We start from the raw sequence: 22,242 nt of genomic DNA, 5'->3' as shown, positions 1-22,242 counted from the left end.
AAATTGAGCACCCGAAGCCACAATTCCGGAAGGATGACCACCAGGTGGGCATCCGTGGCCAACAAAAGGACATCATCGACCACGGAGAGCCTGTGGGACAGGTGGCGCCAGGGGCTAAATTTGTACTGCATCTGACGAGTAACATAGGATGGCCACCCGTGGACCACATAGTTGAGAACCTGCCACAAGACAGGGTCGCGGGGCATAGCCGCAGCAACATAGCAGCCACAAGAGGAAGACTGTCCAGCGCACCCCGTTGGGTGGAATCATTGTGAATGCAGAGGACCTCCTGTTGGTCAAAGGCAGGATCAGGGCCTGCTGGGAGACGTGACAAAGTGTCTGCATTAAGTGTAATTACGTAAAAACAATGCCCAGCGCTGGAGACATTGAGCCATCCGCTCGGGAAGGTGAGAGTGGGGACCGTAAAGTGTAAGCAAGGGTTTGTGTTGGATGGTGAACACGATCGCCAGGGCCTCCTTTTCAATCTGGGAGTAGTTCCGTTGTGCTGGGGTCAACATCTTAGAGGCATAAGCGATGGGCTGTTTGGAGCCATCAGCATCCCAGTGCGCGAGGACGGCCCCAATGCCGTATGCCGACACATCAGCCGCCACAACCAAGCGGCGATCCGGAGAGAAGGGAGTAAGGCAAGGGGTGGACTTCAGCAGCGCCTTTAAACAGGGAAAGCCTGGTCACAGGCAGGAGTCCAAACAAGAGGTACCCCTTTGTGACGCAAGTGATTGAGGGGTTGAGCAACAGAGGCAGCCTGTGGCAAGAACTTTAAGTAATAATTAACCTTGCCCAAAAACAACTGTAGTTCACAAAAGTCCTTGGGACGAGGAAGGGCCTCAATGGCCGCGACATTACTACCCGAAGGGCGAATGCCATCTTTGCTAAGCCAGTGGCCTAAGTATTCGACTTCCGGGTGAAATAAACAACACTTGTCCAGCCGACAGCAAAGACCAGCAGACTGCAGAGCGTGAAATAAGGCGCTGAGGTATTGCAAATGGTCCTGGTGGGGACGCCCAGTGACTGTCATCCAGATAATTCACACAGGAAGGGATAGGCTGTGTAAACTGCTCCAGGAATCGCTGGAAAATGGCCGGCGCCAAAGAGACACCGAAGGCAAGGCGCTTGTACTTATGCAGCCCGAAAGGCATGTTAATAATCATGATGTTATGATATTCGGGATCCAAGGGCTACTGGTGGTATGCCTCAGCCAGGTCGATCTTGGAAAAATACTCTTTCCCAGCAAGCTTGGCAAGAAGGTCTTCCTGTCGGGGAATGGGGTAAGTGTCAACGAGGGACTGAGCTTTGACTGTAGTGCCGAAGGGACCCATTGGGTTTCCGTATGGCCACCAGTGGTGTCGCCCATGCACTGTAAGTTACAGGTTCCAGCACGCCAGCGGCCTGGAGCCGATCAAGTACCTGCTTGACCGCTGGCCGTAAGGCCACCGGAAGGTGCGGCAACTGGTTGGGGGTGGAGGGGAAGGGAGACACCAGGCGGGTGAGGGGGATCAAGGTGGCGGACAATATATAGTGTGCAGATGTGTTCAAGGAAAAGGAGAAGGTGGGGCAAGGGGATGAGGTCATAGAGGATGCGCATGGGGGACGGAAGGCGGATGCGAAAGGTGAGGCGGAGCACATGGCGTTCGAGGATTTGGAGGGCCTTATAGAACCGGGGAGGGGCGGAAATTCAAGCGATGCTGGCATAACAAAGGATGGGGTGGATCAAGGATTTGTAGTTGTGAAGGATGGTGGAAGGATGCAGACCCCATGCCCGGCCAGACGAGTTTCTGGGGGCAGAGGCGGTTGTGAGCTTTGTTTTGGATGGTAAGGAGATGGGGAGTCCAGGTGGGGTGGCGGTCGAGTGTGAGGCCAAGGTACTTGAGGGTAGGAGTGAGGTGGATATAACGGCCATAAATGGTGAGGTAGAAATCATGGATGCGGAAGGAGCAGGTGGTGTGGCCTATGTTGATCACCTGGGTCTTGGAGGGATTAACACGGAGGAACCACTGGTTGCACCAAGCGGTGGATTGGTCAAGGTGGGTTTGGAAGGTACGTTGGGACCGTTGAAGGGTAGGATAAAGGGCTAGGAAGGCGGTGTCATCAGCGAACTGGAGAAGATGAACACGAGGGGGAGGTTTGGGCATATCAGCAGTGTACAGGAGATAGAGGAGAGGGGAAAGGACAGAACCTTGGGGCATGCTGGCAGAGGGGTAGAAAGTACGGGAGTTGGAATTGTGGATAGTCTCATAGGAGGGACGATGGGAGAGGAAGAAAGCAACGAGACGGACGAAGTTGATGGGGAGAGCATAGGTCAGGAGTTTGAAGAGGAGCCCGGGATGCCATACACAGTCACAGGCGTTCTGGAGATCAAGGGAAACAAAGATAGAGGAGCAACGAGAGTTAACTTGGAGAGAAAGAAGATTGGTAAGGTTAAGGAGCTGGTCGTCGGTGGAGAAGGAAGGCCGGAAGCCACATTGGGTAAGAGGAACAAGGCGGTGCTGGTTAAGGTGGCGGGGAATACAGTGAGCGAGGATGGCCGCAAAGACCTTACTGAACACGGAGGTGAGGCAGATTGGGCGATAGGAAGAGGTATCAGAGAGGGGTTTGTTAGGTTTAGGGAACAGCAGGACGCAGGACGTCTTCCACAGGTCGGGGTAAGATCCAGTGGAGAGGAGGACATTGTACAGGGTAGCAAGGACAGACAGGAAGGATGGAGGGGATTCCTTGAGGTGACGGTAGGTGATGCCATCATGACCAGGGGCGGTGTTGCGTTTGGAGTGGAGGATGAGTGTGATGTCTTGTGTGGTGATGGGAGTGTTGATGTCTGAGGGGGGTAACCGATCCAAGTACTGGAAGCTAGAGGCGAGTGGGGGGACAGAGGTGTCAGTGCGGTCAAGGACGGTGGGGATGAGGGAGTAATCAAAATGGGGATCATCAGGAATGGAGAAGACCTTGGATAGGTGGGAAGTAAAATGGTTAGCCTTACTGAGGTTGTCAGGAAAGGGTCGATCGTCATGGAGGATGGGGCAATGCGGAGTGGGATGGCTACCAGTAAGGCAGTGGAAGGCTGACCAGTACTTGGAGGAGTTGACAGGGAGGGTGGAGTTGAGGCGTGTGCATGTCTGGCGCCAGTCCCGGCGTTTCTTTGCTGTAAGGAGGTTCCAGATATGTTGCTGTAATTGCCGGTGGTGGGTGAGAGTATCCCAGTCATGAGCTCGGAGGAAGGAGCGGTAGAGCCTGCGGGATTCACGCAGAAGAACGGCCTGTGGAGGAAGCGTAGGGCAGTGAGGGTGGATGAGTTTGGTAGAGACATGAGCCTCCACAGCGTCAGTGATGGTCTTCTGAAGGAAGGAAGAGGCATGGGTGATGTCATCAGGGTGGTGAATGGTGAGGGGGTGGCTTTCGACCTGTAAGGCAATGGATTCCCGGTAGGCATCCCAACTGGCAGGGTGGTAGTCATGGACAGACTTTGGAGGGGCAGCTGGGTGGGTGGCTGCAGTAGCAGGATTGGTAGAGGAGATGGTGAGAAGGACAGGGAGATGGTCACTACCGACAGGATTGAGGACATAAACGGCGATGCGACCAAGGAGGTTGGGGGAAGCGAGGACAACATCAGGTGGTGGGAGGCAGGGCCCTCCTGTGGGGCAGTAGCACTAGATGAGAGGGTAGGGCTCTGTGTGGCGGTGACTGTGGCGCGGCGGGGTGGTGACTCGGGCAGGGGAAGCAGTGGCAGTTGCAGGGGGGAGAGGGGGAAAGTCGTCTCGGCGGGCGACAGGAGCGGGAGGGGGGTGGGAGCAGGGGCAGGCGCAGGAGCAGCAGCAGGTGCAGTAGCAGGGGTAGGAGCAGGAGTGACATACAGGTGGGGATACAGTGATGGAGAGGAAAAAGATGGGGAGGAGACTGTGAGTAGGGGAGGTCGATGAGATGGGTTAATCCCAGAGTAAGCACTCCGTGACGTTACAGTGGGGGCAGGTGAAGGGGAGGTGTAGATGATGGTGGTAGTTGGGGCGTCCATAATTGCAGGCAGCAGCGAACATCGAGAGACGGCGGCAGCGGCAGCGGCAGAAGCGACGAACACCGAGAGACGGCGGTAGCGGCGGCGGCAGCAGAAGAAGCGGCGAGCACCGAGAGATGGCGACCAGGCGGCGGCGGTGGCGGCAAGCACCAGGCAGCGACGGCGGCGGCGGCGGCGGGCAGCAGTGATGGCGTGCAGATGGGCAGTAACATGACAGGCACGGCTGGGGCTCTTCCACGTCGAAGATACACCCTGAGAGGAGCCCAGGCAGTGCGAGTCCCTGATGAGGAAGTGAGGGAATCCAACCCTCGAATAGCAGGCTGAACTTTTTTTTTTCCTCTATTGATTTTCAATTCCCCCCGAAGGGGGCGGGCTGGCAGCAGCTTAGTACGCTGCTCTACAGCCTACAGACTTTTATTTTAAAGAACAGAAGATGAAAAGAAACAAGAAAAACAGGCGATAAAACGGTGACGTCAAGTGTAAAATGGCGGGAAAATGCGGAAAGTTAAAACAGAAAGCAAAAGGGGTTGGCAACGTTAATAAAAGACACAGGAATCAGACAAGTAACATATTACACACACAATTAAAAAACATGGCGACAGTCTGGTTTCTGTTCGCAAGAGATAAAAGGCACACCCAGTGACAGTATGATGGCCATTCACAACACTTTCAAAAAAACACAACACGGAACACTCACTGTAAAACACACACTGTAGAACACTCACTGTAGAACACTGCACGAAAGTGGCGGCACAAAGATGACACTCCCGAGCCAAAGGCAGATAGGGGGGGGGGACCTGGAGGAGGGGGAAGAACAAGGAGGGAGGAAGGAAAAAAACGAAAAAGGGGGAGGGAACCAAGGAGGGAGAGGACTAATAAAGGGGGAGAAGGGCAGACGCGAGAGGGAATGAGAGGAGGCTGAGAAGGGAAATGTAAAAGGACTCGGGGGTGAGAAGGGGGGCAAAGAGAGGGGAGATGGGGAAGAAAGAGGATGGAACGGGGGAGAGGGAGCCCGGGAAAAGGACAGAGGAAAGGAGGGGGAGTGAGGATCAGAGTTGATAGGAGGGATAAATGAAGGGAGGGAGGGCATCATCCAGGAGGGGGAGTTGATGAAAGCCACCTTGGGAAAGGAGATGTAGGGTGTAGGGATGGAGGGTAGGGGGGACACAACAGTGAAGACGTGGCAGGGGGCACGGATGGGAGAGAAGAGGAGCAACCAGGGGGTGAGGGGGTTCAAGGTGGTGGGAGGTGTAGAGGATGCAGATATGTTCGAGGAATAGGAGCAGATGGGGGAAAGGAATGAGATCATAGAGGATCCGCATGGGGGACGGGAGGCGTATATGGAAGGCGAGGTGGAGTGCATGACACTCAAGGATCTGGAGGGACTTATAGAATTTGGGGGGGGGGGCAGATATCCAGGCAGGACTGGCATAACAGAGGATGGAACAGATTAAGGATTTGTAGGTGTGGAGGATGGTAGAGGGGTGCAACCCCTATGTCAGGCCAGAAAGGAGTTTGAGGAGTCGGAGGCGGTTGTGGGCTTTGGATTGGATGCAGCGGAGATGAGGGATCCAGGTGAGGTGACGGTCAATGGTGAGGCCAAGGTAGGTGAGGGTGGGGGTGAGGTGGACAGGACGGGCGCAGACAGTAAGGGAGAAATCCAGGAGCCGGAAGGAGCGAGTGGTACGACCTACGATGATTGCCTGGGTCTTGGAAGGATTGATTTTCAGGAGCCACTGGTTACACCATGCAGCAAAAACGTCAAGGTGATTCTGAAGAAGGCGTTGGGACCGTTGGAAGGTAGGAGCGAGGGCGAGGAATGCGGTGTCATCAGCATATTGCAAGAGGTGTACTGGAGGGGGGAGGATTGGGGAATATCTGCCGTGTACAGGAGGTAGAGGAGAGGGGAGAGGACAGAGCCCTGGGGCACACCTGCAGAGGGGTAGAAGGTGTGAGAATTGGCATTACGGGTGATAACATAGGAGGGGCGGTGGGAGAGGAAGGAGGCCATCAGACGGATGTAGTTGGTAGGAAGGGTGTAGTTTTGGAGTTTAAACAGGAGACCGGGATGCCAGACACGGCCGTAGGCCTTTTCGAGGTCAAGGGAGACAAAAATGGCAGAGCAACGGGAGTTAAGCTGGAGGGAGAGGAGATGAGTGAGGCGGAGGAGTTTGTCATCAGCAGAGAAGAAAGGTCGAAAACCACATTGGGTGTTGGGGAGGAGGTGGTTTTGGCGGAGGTGGTGATGGATGTGCCGGGAAAGGATGGATTCCAAGAGCTTGTTGAACACTGATGGGAGACGGATAGGACGATAGGAAGAGGCATCAGATGGAGGCTTGTTGGGTTTGGAGAACATCAGGATATGGGAGGTTTTCCACAGGTCGGGATAGAAGCCAGTGGCAAGGTTGACATTGTAGAGGGTGGCAAGGATTGAAAGGAAGGAGGGAGGGCAGTGTTTGAGGTGGCGGTAGGTAATGCAGTCGTGGCCGGGAGCAGTGTTGCATTTAGTGCGGAGTGTGAGGCTGATGTCCTGTGTAGTGATGGGAGTGCTAAGGTCAGATGGTGGTGTGTGGCCCAAGTACTGGAAGCTAGGAGCAAGGGGAGGAACAGAGGTATTCGTACGGTCCATGACGTCAGGGAAGAGGGAATAATCAAAGTGGGGATCATCTGGGCTGGAAGAAACATCGGAGAGGTGAGAGGCAAAGTGGTTGGCCTTACTGAGGTTGTCAGGAAAGGGATGGTCATTAAGGAGGAGAGGGTACTGGGGGGTGGGGCGGTTCCCAGTAAGGCGGTGGAAAGCAGACCAATACTTGGAAGAGTGTATGGGGAGTGTGGTGTTGAGTTGTGTACGTGTCTGGCGCCAGGCACGGCGTTTCTTTGCAGTAAGCAGGTTGCGGATGTGTCGTTGTAATTGCCGGTGGCAGGTAAGTGTATCCCAGTCACGAGTGCGAAGAAAAGAGCGGCAGAGGCGGCGGGACTCTCGATGGAGAAGGACGGCCTGTGGAGGCAGGGCGGGGCGGTGAGGGTGGATGGCTCTGGTGGGGATATGGGTGGCGACGGCGTCAGAGAAGGTCTGGTGCAGGAAGGCAGCAGTGCGAGAGATGTCATCAGGAGATTGGAGGGTAAGGTTGTGGCCGGCAACCTGAGTGTGAATGGAGTCCCGGTAGGCATCCCAGTTGGCACGGGAGTAATCATGGACAAGTTTAGGAGGGACGTCAGGGTGAGGAGCGTTGCGGGGACGGCGACCATTAGAGGTAGTGAGGAGAACAGGAGCATGGTCACTGCCAATGAGGTCAAGGACATCTGCGGCAGGCTGAGCGACAGGCAGGCGCTTAAGTACTCTATCAGGGCCGCCGCTATTGGCCGCTGGAACCACGTGTTCCACTGTGGCGCCCTCACTCTAAATGCAGGCCAGGAGGCGCGCGCCGCCACAGCTTAGGGGCACGATGGTGCAGAGACCTCCATGGGCCTTCGACGTCCATGACGTCTGGCAGGGATTCAAATTCCGCGGCGCGCGGTACCAGAAGACAAATAATAGTAAAGAATATACCTGTTGAAAAAGAGCTCGCTGTGGCACTGGTGAATGCATCTCACTGCTTACAAGATCCTCCCCCCCCCCTTCCATTCCCCGCACTTGTACTAAACACCCAGAAATGTCTCCGTGAGTCAGTAGAGGATAGTACAGGAGTATGACTAGCTGTGCTTGTCCATCCGAGTTTTGCGGAGATTGAGACAATCCGTTCTTGGACTGTTTTAGTGAGCCGACGTGTAGGGTTCTTTCTACCCATTTTGTCTATAAGCTGTCGAAGTTATGTCCCTCGCGGAAGTATTATAGGGTTCTCTGTGAAGTGTAATTTCACATTCTGTGATTGTAAATGACGAAGCAGGAAGATATATTATTAGTAATAACGTTGAATACGGATGTCATTATGACGCATTTATTTACTAAACACCATACACTGATAATATTTAAACAATAAGTAATGATTAACTGAAAACTAACGATTTCCTGAGAGCATGGTCTTACGCCAGACGCTACGAAGGTCGGAAGGCATTGTACCGGCGACTGGCGGCTATGGCGCTCATCCTGTACCTCGTACTTACGTTCGTGATATTTCGTAGCCGTTCGTACATTTTCGTTAGCTTAAACATTATTCATTTATTTATTAAGATGATCTATTTGCGACGTTCTGACGCTCGGTTAGAGGCACCATGTAACGAATTGCGCGGCCGGAGATTCGAGTCCTCCATCGGGCATGGGTGAGCTTTTAAAGCAGTGTGTAAGTCTGGGGACCGATGACTTCAGCAGTTTGGTCCCTTAGGATTTCACACACTTTTGAACATTTTTGGCGTTATAGTGTTGTTGTGAGAAAGTACATGTGACCTGTAGGTCTATCCTAATATACGTATTAGAAAAAGCGACTTTCGCTAGCAAATACTTATTAAGCAAGGTTACTTGCCTCGCGTCAGCATAACTGCGCCTTCCCTACGAACCTCGCTGCGGACGTAACGGACGTTCTCACGTCCAGGCCCAGCACCTTACACCACCGCCCACTGGCAACACCATATGGTCCACCGGCTCCTTCAGCCAGCGTGGGAACTGAAGAAATCTCCCAGCTGTGTGCCTCCTACGGTACCGCTTTACTCACTCAACGCTACATGATATCTCCAGACACGATTCAAGACTGTAAAACTGGCTTGAATAGAAGGGGTACCTTACAGGCTTCCCGCACACCCATAATTGCTGTCAAAGGGTGTCACAGGCTGCACTGATGACAGCCCTCTGTTACAGTACGCTCACTTGGCAAACGCAACATGTGGACGTGCTGCATCAGTATCGGCGTATCCTCACTGTAGTAGTCCAATATCAAAGGCCACAGAAAACACATTACCCAAATTTTTAACCAAGAGCTGCTCTATTCCTCTGTGTTTCAATCACTTTATTTAAACTGCACATTGCCGGCCGGGGTGACGGAGCAGTTCTAGGCGCTAGAGTCTGGAACCGTGCGACCGCTACGGTCGCAGGTTCGAATCCTGCCTCGGGCCTGGACGTGTGTCATGTCCTTAGGTTAGTTAGGTTTAAGTGGTTCTAAGTTCTAGGGGACTGATGATCTCAGAAATTAAGGTGGTCGGTAAAAGACGAATTTTGGGTGTTAGTTCCATTTTTTCTTAAAAGATGTCCTTTGTATCTGACTGTAAAGCCACGTCCTGTTTGTCCTATGTACTAAGAAGAGCAGGTGCCGCGAAGAATCTTATAGACACCAGAGCTTTTCAAGGAGAACGGGTCTATTTTGAACTATGAATAAAAAATTTTCTAACTATTATTGGTTGAAAAGACGACATTACAGTTGTATTTATTACGAAGAAGGCGTTGAATCTGATAGGAGTCGGGCCTCAAGAAAGGAATAGAAAAAATTTCTTCTTTAGGCTGGACTCAATGATAGAGGTGCCGAGTGCAGTAACTATTTTAACAGTTTTCTTTGTAATGATATTATCCACTATGGCAGGTTCGCATTCGTTATAACTGCTATTGTTTTGATTAAATTAATTCCTTTCTCGAATTTTACTTTCGAGAGTGGAATAGACGCAACATTTTTAATCAATGCATTCCATAAGCAAATGCTTATCAACATGAAGAAATGTTAAAAAAAGTGTAACACAGATTAGTTGATCACATAAGGCGTGGTTTCAAATGAAGTCACCGCCAGGATCGGATTAACCTGTCGGCGCGCCTGGGTAACGCACGTCTTAGAGCCCCTTTACCCCTTTCTAAGCTCCAAAAATTTTTATCTTCTACCACAACGCAATTTTTCGTAATTACGCTGTTTCTTTTAAAACATTTAGAAGGTATGCCATCAGCCTATTCAATAAAAAAATTGGAAGAAATGAAAGGAAAATAAGCGTATTTTTTTATTAAATCATTGCGTAAAGTACAATTTGAGTAAATGTTAACACTTCTTTTTAATCGTTTCCGACATATATTTTAGACGCCATTATCGTCAATGAATTTAAACGGTTCTGAGACATTCTTGAACGAAGACAGTTGTTGACTATTTTTAATGTCGAATATTTACGTTCGCCCTTGGCGTTTGTAATTTTCAGACTTCTATATACATATCTGCAATGCTGTTATTACATTCGGGAAAGCTGATTGTGCAATATTACTAGAAATCAGTTTTACAATTGCCCAGAAGGTATGGTTTTATTTTTTGTGGCATCCTCAAATTGTAAGATGAAGTACTTGAACTGCATCATCTCGTCTATAAACTCAGGCTCAATGTCGTGGGAATAGTGTTCCCTAATGTTTGCTCAAGCGTTTCTAATTTTATCGTTGGTATTTGTCTAGGCACCTATTAGAAATAGCGACAGAAAATTAATTTCCTAGCATGCTTCTAGTTACAACGACAATTCTCTAAAGAGCACAGGCAAACAAATTTCAGTTTTTAACTTCTTTCCTCTCCAGTATGTCAGCCCAGAATACTGCCATTACATCATTTTCTTTTCTTCCTTATCGTTTGATAGATATCTGGCCTCGTGAAACATTTTCGACATCTGAGTCCCATCATCAGCAATAGACTGCAAAGCTTCTTAGAAAATGTTGTAACCTTTTGACAAAACGCCCCTTGTGTCGGGCTCTGGCTCTGAGCACTATGGGGCTTATCTGCTGTGGTCATCAGTCCCTTGTGTCGGGAAGTCTTTTCAGAACTAATGACGAGTACTGTTTAGATTCATCATCTTTTTCAAGACGTTGGAGCGTAATCGCCCAGCGATGTACTGACGCCGAAAAAAGTTGTATAGTTGCCTGTACAGATCCGAAGAATGAGATTGCTCCAACACAGCTAGCCACAGCATGTACTCCAACCGTATTCAGCGAATGTGCTGCACATGGAACATAGTGTGGGGGGTGATTTATTTTCTTAGTATGCGTCTGTAGACATACTGTAACAACCAGACTCATTTAACGCGATATCGTAATACTCGCCTATCAAATTTTGTATATCATTGTTACATTGGTTGAAAAATTTAAAATGGTGGTGGCTAGTTCCTCCTCTTTCTGACTTCCTATGAGAATAAATGCAAGAACACGTTGTGCTACTTCTCCATTTGACGTAACGTATCTCTGCAACACAGACGACTCATCAGTATGAGATACATCCGGTGTCGAATCGACGCTTATTAAGAAATATTTGGCTTCAGTAATTACATTAAAAATGGAGTTTTAAATCTTATTGCCCAATATATCAGTAAATTCCTCGCAAATCTTTGAAGAAAAATATGTTTTCCCTTGCCTGTATTGCCGTATTTGGCTACATGCGAACTAAGGAACGCGTTGTACTCCGCGATTAATTCTGAAGTTCCCCAGAGGTGTTGCCATTATGTTGAGTCCCAATAATTTCCTTATCACAACGCGATGCTAATCCACGAGATGACAAAAGTTTCATCACCAGGACCACTTTCATCCAGTATTGTCCTTCTTTGTTGAATGTAATTTCCAATGAGGTGTCGATTCGCCCGTGAATACGTTGCCTACTAATAATCAGTGTCTGTACACATACTCGGCGCAGTGTATTAGTCTCATGCCATTAAATATGGCGCGAAGCATTCTCCCAATCAGAAAATCCAGTTTGAAATTGTGACTGGGTCTGAGCATCACCAACAAGAGCAAATGGAAAGCAACACACTTTTCCAGTAGACGGAGATACGTGAGTCACTCTCGCTAAATTTTACTACCACTTATATACTTTCGAAAAAACGTGGGTTGCGAAAAAACTTTTACTATCATCGTATTGTCGGCTTCAAGCAGAAAAATCACACACTCTAGTACACCAAAAATTTTGTATTTCGTTGGTAAATATTTTGCAATAGACCAGTGTCTTTATGGAAGTCTACTCCTAGATGGATTACGTTTTGATGTAGTAGTTGGACCTCGGTCTTACCTCTACACCCACAAAAGCTGCTGTCCCTTGATTATGATCAGTCCGTTCAGCAAACTTTCAAGGGCTTTCTACTGGGTGTGACTCTAAGACGTAACTGGAGACACGTAAAATTGGTTTTCTGTGGTTTGTGACTAAATCCCAGTTGAGAAACGTCTATTGCCTTCTTTAATTGTTCATCGCGCTTCTTTTGTTGCACTCGCCGCTTTATACGTTTCCCCGATTACTTTGGTGTTTTTTCTTCACGGGTACCCAGGGTTCGTGAAAGAAAAGGTAAATAATCGACGGATCAGTGTACGGATCTGAAATTAACTCCATTCGGCGATGGCATGCGCAGTTTAGCGCTTCTGGATGCCTCTGTAAGGGGAAATCAACGGGTCGGCGTGCAGTGAGCGAAGAAACGGTTGAACGCGTGCGGGCAAGTTTCACGCGTAGCCGCGGAAGTCGACGAATAAAGCAAGCAAGGAGCTAAACGTACCACAGCCGACGGTTTGGAAAATCTTACGGAAAAGGCTAAAGCAGAAGCATTTCTTAAACAGTAGATTGGAAAACCGATGGATCGGTCGTGGTGGAGATCATGATCAACAATTCATGTCATGGCCTCCACGCTCTCCCGACTTAACCCCATGCGATTTCTTTCTGTGGAGTTATGTGAAAGATTCAGTGTTTAAACCTCCTCTACCAAGAAACGTGCCAGAACTGCGAGCTCGCATCAACGATGCTTTCGAACTCATTGATGGGGACATGCTGCGCCGAGTGTGGGAGGAACTTGATTATCGGCTTGATGTCTGACGAATCACTAAAGGGGCACATTTCGAACATTTGTGAATGCCTAAAAAAACTTTTTGAGTTTTTGTATGTGTGTGCAAAGCATTGTGAAAATATCTCAAATAATAAAGTTATTGTAGAGCTGTGAAATCGCTTCAATCATTTGTAATAACCCTGTACTTACGGTGATTTTCGCTTGATTTCTCGCTTACATCGGGAAATGCCGTCTGCTAGCACATAGCTACTTTTTTGCGTTAGACACTGATTATTTTGGTGTAATATTTAGTTGTTCTGCAGCACTATGCATTTCTTATGTTTTTCATAACACTTTTTTTGCAGACCACTGTATTCTGTTTGTTTTCGTAGTTCTATGTGTGTGTTGTGATTCGTGTTTTGTAGTGTTGCCAACATAACCTTTCCATTACTTTGTCTTTGACCTACAACCATTTTTTTTTTACACATTACTGTGTGTTTGTAAGCCTGTTTAGTTATGTTTCTGTGTATTTAAATACTGTGTAAGAGTAGGGAAGAACTAGTGATGGAGGATTTTTTTTTCAGTATAGGAATGGAGAGACCATGATGAATGGACATGAGTGCACAACAGTGTGATGGAGTGTGAGTTACAGAAGAAGGTGTGGAACAAGGAGTAAAATGAAATTGTGAGTAAAGCAACTACGGACACTAGGGCCACACAAATGAAGAATTCATTTGACAATCACCTACTCATCTATTTGAATATAATTAACTGAACCTAAATACTTACCTACCCTCTACATATGTATCATTACGTCATTTATTATTTTTCTGCCTTGCTATTAGACGAACGAGAGAAAATGAAGAGAGGAGTATATCTACACAAGAGAAGTCTCAGCAGTTCACATTCATCACATTCTATAACATTAGAAGAAGCAAGTATGTAATATAAGATCTCTTAATTAAAGTTACGTGATATCATATACGTAACTTAAGTTTATTACACTCGTCGTCTTGCCGATTTAGTCGAAGCACTTCAAGTCCTTGTAAACATCCAACACTCTCATCAAAAAATGTTCAAATGTGTGCGAAATCTTATGGGACTTAACTGCTAAGATCATCAGTCCCTAAGATTACACACTACTTAACCTAAATTATTCTAAGAACAGACACACACACCCATGCCCGAGGGAGGACTCGAAGCTCCGCCGGGACCAGCCGCACAGTCCATGACTGCAGCGCCTTAAAGCGCTTGGCTAATCCCGCGCGGCTAACACTGGTATCCCAATACATAAGTTTTGAAGCACAGAGCACAGTAAAACTTTTTAAATTTAATTAGCGGTCGCAAAACTTGCAAATCGCAGTTTCTGCACTGAGCTTCTTGAGGGCGCGCTTGATCACACTAGCGCCACTCGTGCGCGCGTACCATCGACTCTGGCCGTCGGCGCGTCATATTTCCTGGGTTGTGTGTTCCCTCTGGTGGCGAGTGGTTGGTCGGACTTGGAGCTGGACTGGTGAGTCTGAGTCCTCGGCGTCCTGGCGATCGCTGCGAGTTAACACCACTGACGACCCCCGGGCTACGGGCGACCCGCGTCTCCCTGCAGCGCTGACCGTGGCTGCCGGCGAGTTTAGCTGGCAAGGAGCGGCTCTCGTCGCGTTCAAACGGGGCACGACGTGTATGTGTCAGCTGTGGTGTGGCAAATACGCCGAGATGTACTGAACAACTTGTTAGCAGCCACGAGCAGCAGGCAGTATTATCCGGTGCCTACCCGAAGTCCTGAAGCTATCCTTGGCATTTGTTTGGAATTATCGATGGAGAATGTTTAGTAAGTACTGTACTTAAAGACTGTTAATTCTAGCCGGTGTGAGCTGGCCAAGAATCCAGTTTCTTAATGGCTTTCGGTGACTCCTGTGTGCCAAAATCTTAAGGTTTCTGCATGCGCCAATTTGCAATGTTAATCTTGTACTTCAAATCATAGTTTGGTAGTATTGAGCAGTCGTAATTACTGACTGTAATTTCTGTTTGTTATAAGCCTCATGGCCCTTCCTGGGGCGAGTTATTGGATTTGACCTGTAACTAAAATTATGTGCGCTCAGCGTAAAGGTACGCACATGTGGGTCATGTGTGTGAGCGTGCTTGTACTTGCACACACTCTTACTCCCAACTGAAGAGCCGTTATAGGTGTACAGTTTAACCGGCCGTCTGCCATTTGGTGCGTATCCGAATTGCAGTCTCTATTAGCACCTAAGAGGCCCCAGTAAAGGTAAATAATTTTTTAAATCTTGTTTGAATTGTTATGTAATTCTTCTTTTAGGTGACCTTGTACATCGCTTCTTGTTATTGCTGGGATGGTTAACTTGCAATCTTAATGAAGTTGCCCGTTTAACTATTACTGTGTATGTCAATTTTTATGAAACTAGTTTCGCTCTTTGTTGTTCAGTATACGTTGACAGCCCTGTATCGACAGCGGTCGACGTGTTGCTGTTGTGCTGGTTCGGGGCAGGGTCGCGTTTTCCTTCTGCTCTCGCGCCTTTATCGTCATCGCACGAGGGCTACATATTTGCAGGTCACACGCTATTCTGCGGAACTCCCGTTCCAGCCTCAGGTTCAGTAGTTTGTCATTTTTTTTGGTATCGCGCCAAGGCGGGAGTGTCGCCGGATTTGAAAGTAATGGACTCAGTACTTCTGTTATTATAAGGTCCTTGACGGCGTGTGATGAAAGTCTTTGGGAAAACTGAGCACTGAGTTTCTTGATTTCATAAAATAATTAGGGCTTTAATATTGTCATTATTAGTTTAATTGTATTTTGGGACCCCGTAGTTTAAGTACTTAAGTAACTAACAGGCTTGTGGCAATCAGTGAAGTACTATTGTTCCTTCAGTTGCACATCTGGGTAGCCTTTGGGCAGCTCGGCTGTTGCTTGTCTATATGAGAGCAGAATAAGTTCGTTGAACTTATATTGAAGTCCTGTCGTGGGATTAGCCCACAGTTGCTATTAGGTTGCGGGAACAAAGTGCCGCCACAGGTTTATTTAACTAATTAAGTGATTGTAGTTGGGCCACCATTATGTTGTACAATTGAAATTTTTGAGTACTATTTTTAATTTCATTTATTATCCAAATGTCCTTATATATTACGAATTTAATTTAAAAATCTTTGGTATTTGTATGTATTTCGCAAGAATCTTGGTAACTGTCAGATGATTCGTGGTTGAATTGTTATTAAATAAAAATATTTGTTTGAGTATGTTCAAGTTGGGCCACCCTTCCACGTGTTTTCTTTAATCCCGATTAATTCTCGATCTCAATAACAAAATGAAAATTAAACAACACAAAGTGTTTCGAAACTCTTGTTTATGATACAACAAACGTATCCAACCAATCGGGAACTCCCCCAGTGCTCTTTGTCGAGCAAACTAGTACTGCCAACCTCATGAAAGTGACATAGAATAAATTACTACATGTATCAGAAAGTGTTCATTCATAATGTAGGATTTCTGAAGCGCTTTTCGTTTAAAAAGAAGTACTTGCCGTGCCGTCCTCTGATTAGTCGGCATTAAAAACGTCACGATAAAGTATAATATTATCGTAGACCTACAATAACTTGAAATGCGTTTCAAAATGCAGTGAAATATGACGATGTAACATAAAAACAAACAAGGAATTAAGTTGTAATGTATGGATTGTTACATACAAGTCTTCAATTTTAATTTTCACTCGAAGAAACATTTTCAAAAAAAGTTTTGTTCTCGGGGCGGGGGTCCCCTAAGCAGTTGCCTACACTGCCTAGTGAACTGTCCAGCCCTGGCCACTGCGTAGGAAATGTCATTGCTTTGTGTGGTAAGGTAAAGTCCACATTCTTTCTGCAGTTAGGTATAGGGAGACAACAGTAAATACTTCTTTGCTCTCATTTTCTGAAATAATACAGGCCAACACTGATGTTTTTGTTCGGAAATCGAGGTCACTGTCTTCAGCTAACACATCATCTCCATTATTACTGCTACTGTCAGTCTGACTCGGCATCAGAAGAAACCTCTTACAAAATACACGCCAGAATTTCCTCTTCTCTTATTCTGCTAGAGTATATGGTGTTAAACTGGGAATACAACAAACAGTCACAGCTAATCATGTTGCCCTTAGAGACGCAGTAGTTTCAAAATTAACCACCACAATAATTATGAAAATAAATACCTAAATTTAATTATTATCGCAATACACAGTGTAATTTAAACACGACAGTTTTATGTACCTAATCCATGCGAAAAACATGCCTTTTAGAGATAAATTCAATAACAGTTTGAAAACAAGGACAATTGTGAACTGCATACAAAAGTGGCTCCTACGTTTGCTTGTCTAACTGCTAACAAATAAATTTCGAAACATATGAAATAGTTCAAGCTGAAGACGCTATAGGGAAACATCTACTGAAGACCTAAATGGTGCCTACACATGTAGCTATTGTGCATATCCCACGGAATGTGAAAATCCTAGGTGGTTTCAAACGGAACCACAGCGTCTGAAACAGTTAAATATAATATAAAACGTACTATTTGCTACTGTCTCCACTCGAGATTCCCCTTTTCCCCAGAGCAGCCCACCCTCCACCCGCCCCCGCCCCCCACCCACACACACACACACACACACACACGCGCGAGGAAACATACATGAAACTACATAGAAACGCCGTAACAGGAACAAAATACAAACGAAAATACATAACGACAGTTGACAACACTATACAGAGCAAACACTCATGACTAATACAAAGTGAAAGCTAAGTGTTCAACCCATATATGTTCGAAAACACCTACTCACGGCTACTAAACAAACTCCAGGACGACACACATGCATTAATCAGATCACAAAATTGTCAGGAGAACCCAACAGTAATTTGACCTTTCTAAACTTGTGCTCCAAAATGTTGTTTGTTACATATCGATAAGAGAACAAGATGAAAAACTGTAACATAGTAACGTACATGTAATCATTATATAACACACTTAGTATGTACCGGTACATAAAACAAAAATGTATTACGAGAGACTGAAAATGTTTCATAAATAAAAAGAAGTGAAACGCATATGACGCAAAACAAGCATCCTTTCATTTAATTGTATAAATGTACACCTTCATATCTGTGATGATGGGTTACATGGTAAAATATGAAAATCTCTTCTGGCAGTGTTAGATTTACTGTACTGTTATACAGCAGTTATTCCCCTACGTTGAAAAGTACAGGCCGCACAGGAATTCTGTGTACAGCACAGCAGTGTCCGGTGCAGCCCTGATAATACTCTAATAGGTATGTCGATAAATTGCTGGAATTGTTTTCAGTTGGTAGTGGTATTTCCAATAAAAATATTTTCGTAAGGATTCGTTTATATTTAAAAAACGGATGTGTCTATTGGAATGCAGTTTTTCCCACTAAAACACCCACTGCGGTCGTGAAACATCTATAACGTCATGAAAAGTATGTAATCTTGTCAAAAACTATGGATGTCATGACATCATGAACATTTCCCGCTACATCGCGTCATGGGATAAAGTCATCTGAAAATAGTTTTTCCTCGTACTTAAGAGCTAGAAAAAAATCCCCCGTGATGACGGAAAGAATAAAATTCTGTGGATCGTGGTTAGGGTGTAGGCTAATGAGGCGTCAAAGAAATACGAAATCGAATTCGCTTCAAACTTCCGAAAATTTCACTAACCATTTTTCTTAAATTCACAGCGATTTTTCAAAGTGCTATGTGAATCTGACGTGAGGGATAGCTGTTCGCTGAACAAGTCCAAAAAAAAAGAAAAAAAAGTCTACGTCTCGTACAACTATAAGGAAGTATGCAGAACGCCATTAATCCTACGTTGGGTGGATTGAGTCTGAAGACCTGTAAGAAAATGAACAAGTTCTCCAGATAACGACAGACGGCACCACTGAAACTTTTTCCCTTCTGCTTTCATTTGGTATCTAGAAGTGACGGTTAGCACCAGTTGATGTTTTGGTGGCATTGCTCCTGTATTTATGTGTCACTTGTCCTCCCAAAAGGCTGAGAGACCCAAGCCACCCGTTGGTGTATGTGTAATAGAAAAGGTAAATATTTTTTAGTTGTAATAACGATATAGGCGCTAAGTTTCATTATAATCGTTAGGCATGTCTACTCCTTATTTCGGCAAGAATTCCAGAAGTGAGTCATGCTAACAAATGTTTTCGTGCGTTGATGTTCCAATAAGAACAGCTTTTCTCGAGGAGTTGCGAAATGGAAAGAATGTGGAGAAGATGAAGAATATGACTTTTCAGGCGATGATTCAGACACAGACCCAACTCTCTGCGTAACTAGCGATTCCAATAGCAGTTTGGAGCCATCGGATGACAAAGAAGAAGTGGATGATGACAGAAACGAGTCAGAAAACCAAGATGAAGCAAGTTATTATTTACAGGAGAATCTTACAAAATGGAAGAAAAATTTTTCTCCTTAGATTGAGCGAACTAGAAGTTGCAACATTGTGAAGAAACTTCCTGGTGTCGTCGGTACCGCAAAACAAACAAAAATTGACAGTGAATGTTTTACTTGTTCGTTAGTCCAGCAATGATATCAGAAATAACTAAAACTACTTACACTGACATTTATAATGTAAAAGAAGACTGTGTTGATAAATCTAGACTCAGAGAGATGTCAGAAAAAGAGATAAGATAATTTATGAGTATACTGTATTTGTTGGGTATGTGAGAGAGATGTCAGAAAAAGAGATAATTTATGAGTATACTGTATTTGTTGGGTATGTGAGGAAGGACAAACATTGAGGAGTTCTGGTCTAAAAATAGTTCAGGAATACAATGTTTTCCTGCCCACATGTCACTCTTTCGCTTCAGATTGCTGATGAGAGTAATTCGCCTAGATGACCTTACATTTAGGCCAGAAAGATAAGTTGACAGATTAGCACCCGTGAGAGATGTATTTCAAAGTTTTCTAGAGTACAGTCAGAAGTACTATTGCTTGGGAGAATTTTCCACACTTGATGATATGCATTTAGCACTCAGAAGTAGACTTGGATTCAAAGGTTACATCCCATCAAAAAATATGGCATAAAGGTGTTTTCATTAGTTGATGCCCAAATTTGCTAGAGACATCTGGAAATATACTGTGGAAAACAGCTTACAGGGCCATTTGAAAGCACCAGATTTAAAATCCTACGTCATATCCTCTGATGAGGAAACTGACTGAACATATTTGAAACAGTTAGAAAAAAACAAAACCAGACTTCCACCAGAGTGCACATGCTCAAGAAACCGAAATGTGCACTCCTGTTTGTTCCAAGAGCGCTTAACTTGTGATTCCTGTGTGTCAAAGAAAGGAAAGACAGCTACATTATTATCTATTATCTTCTATGCACTTCGGTGATAACACTGATACAGAGCGTAGCGACCATGAGGAACAGGTGATCATATCGTGCTACAATCAGCTGAAGCCGGGGTAGACTGTGTCGGTGAATTATCTCTCCATATCGTGGCCAGGAGTACCAGACGATGGACTTTGGCAATGTTCTACTCAGCACTGAACGTCCAATTATTGATTAAACCGTTTATTTATCATTCTCACGTATTAAGTGGATAAGCACACTGAAGCGCTAAAGAAACTTGTGTAGGGATGCGTATGTAAATACAGAAAATTTGGAAATTTGTGGTAAGGTCTTATGGGACCAAACTCTGAGGTCGTCGGTCCCTAAGCTTGCGCTTTACTTAGTCTAACTTTAAGTAAATTACGCTAAGGACAACACACACACCCATGTCCGAAGGAGGACTCGAACCTCGGACAAAAGGAGCCGTGCGGACCGTAGCAAGGCGCCCCTGACCGCGCTGCTACCACGCACGGCTGTAAATACAGAGATTTGTAAGACGGCGCTGCTTTCGGCTACGCCTACATAAGACAAGTGTCTGGCGCAGTTGTTAGATCGGTTACTGCTGCTACAATGACAAGTTATCAAGATTTAAGTGAATTTGAACGTGGTGTCATAGTCGGCGCACGAGCGATGAGACATAGCATCTCCAAGGTAGCGATGATGTGGAGATTTTCCCGTACAACCATTTCCCAAGTGTACCGTCAATATCAGGAATCCGGTAAAACATCAAATCTCCAATACCACTGCGACCAGAAAAAGATCCTGCAAGAACAGGACCACCGACGACTGAAGAGAAACGTTCAATGTGACAGAAGTCTAACCCGTCCGCAAACTGCTGCGCATTTCAATGCTGCGCCATCAACAAGTGTCAGCGTGCGAACAGTTCAACGAAACATCATCGATATGGGCTTTCGGGGGCCTCGCCTGGGCCAGTCAACACGGACACTGGACTAGTTGCTGACTGAGGACGCGTTGCCTAGTCGGACGAGTCTCGCTTCAAATTGTATCGAGTGGATGCAGGATTCACCTGTAAGGGTATAGAGACGAGCTCATGAATCAATGGACCCTGCATGTCAGCAGGGGACTCTCCAAGCTGTTGGAGGCTCTCTAATGGTGTGAGCCGTGTACAGTTGGAGTGATATTGGATCCCTAATACGACTCTGGCAGGTGACACGTAAGTAAGCAACCTGTCTGATCACCTGCATGTATTCATGTTCACTGTGCATTCCGAAGGACTTGGGCAAATCCAGCAGGACAATGCGACACCCCACACCTCCAGAATTACTACAGAGTGGCTCCAGGAACACTATTCTGAATTTAAACACTTCCGCTGACCAGCAGACTCCCCAGACATGAACATTATTGAGCACATGTGGGATGCCTTGCAACGTGCTGTTCAGAAGGGATCTCCAACCCCTCGTACTTTAACCGATATACGGACAGCCCACTAGGATTCATGGTGTCAATTCCCTCCACCTCTACGACAGACATTAGTCGAGTTCATGCCACGTGTTGCGGTACTTCTGCGTGCTCGCGGCGGCCCTGCACGATGTTACGCAGGTGTACCAGTTTCTCTGGCTTTTCAGTGTATTTTACAAAATCACAAACAAGATAATTTTAATTTTTAATTTTTAATTAAATTCTGTACTTTCAGTCTCAACGCAACTATTCCTATTAAATTTTCTCACCCATCCGTTGCATGGTTAAAATAAATACGTTCACTTTTTACATTTAAATTTTGATGGTGTTGGTCCCTTTACGACGTTCGCATAGCTCCGATAACGGAACAGAAAGTTATTCCAGGTCGTCTCCACAACGTTAGCGTGAATGGCTGCTTCTTGCTATCGTGCAGCCTTCTCTATGGTAAGCATTCCTGCGGCAGGTGTTTGAGGAGCCCCCCCTGGAACGCCAGTGGCGCCCTCCCGCTCTTCAGCAGACGCGAGCCGGCCCTGCTGGCAACTGGCCCGTCGCCGCGGCCATTAATCAGGATTATCTGTAGCGACTTGCCCGGCCTGCACCGCTCCGGCGCACTGGCTTCCGACCTCGCGCCACACAATGGGAAGCCGTGTAATCCCTTAACGCTTTGCCCTCTTCTGCCGTCCTATTCGGCTACGGTCAAGCTTCATTACCATTCACAGACGATGTACCACGATG

General features: G+C 46.4%; 1 protein-coding gene across 1 annotated transcript in view; it reads right to left on the bottom strand.

Annotated features, from left to right (window-relative positions):
- Positions 1 to 17,128: 17,128 nt before the first annotated feature.
- LOC124594703 overlaps positions 17,129 to 22,242 on the bottom strand; it is a 40,351-nt gene continuing 35,237 nt past the window's right edge. Inside the window, exon 2 of the mRNA XM_047133071.1 lies at positions 17,129 to 17,212. Within this exon, the coding sequence (XP_046989027.1) occupies positions 17,129 to 17,212 (84 nt within the window). The remainder of the gene's footprint in view (positions 17,213 to 22,242) is intronic.

This window comes from Schistocerca americana, chromosome 2 (genome assembly GCF_021461395.2).
Source record: "Schistocerca americana isolate TAMUIC-IGC-003095 chromosome 2, iqSchAmer2.1, whole genome shotgun sequence".
NCBI classification, from domain to species: domain Eukaryota; kingdom Metazoa; phylum Arthropoda; class Insecta; order Orthoptera; family Acrididae; genus Schistocerca; species Schistocerca americana.
Note: the sequence above shows the minus strand (reverse complement) of the source record. Positions and strands in the feature narration are given on the sequence as shown.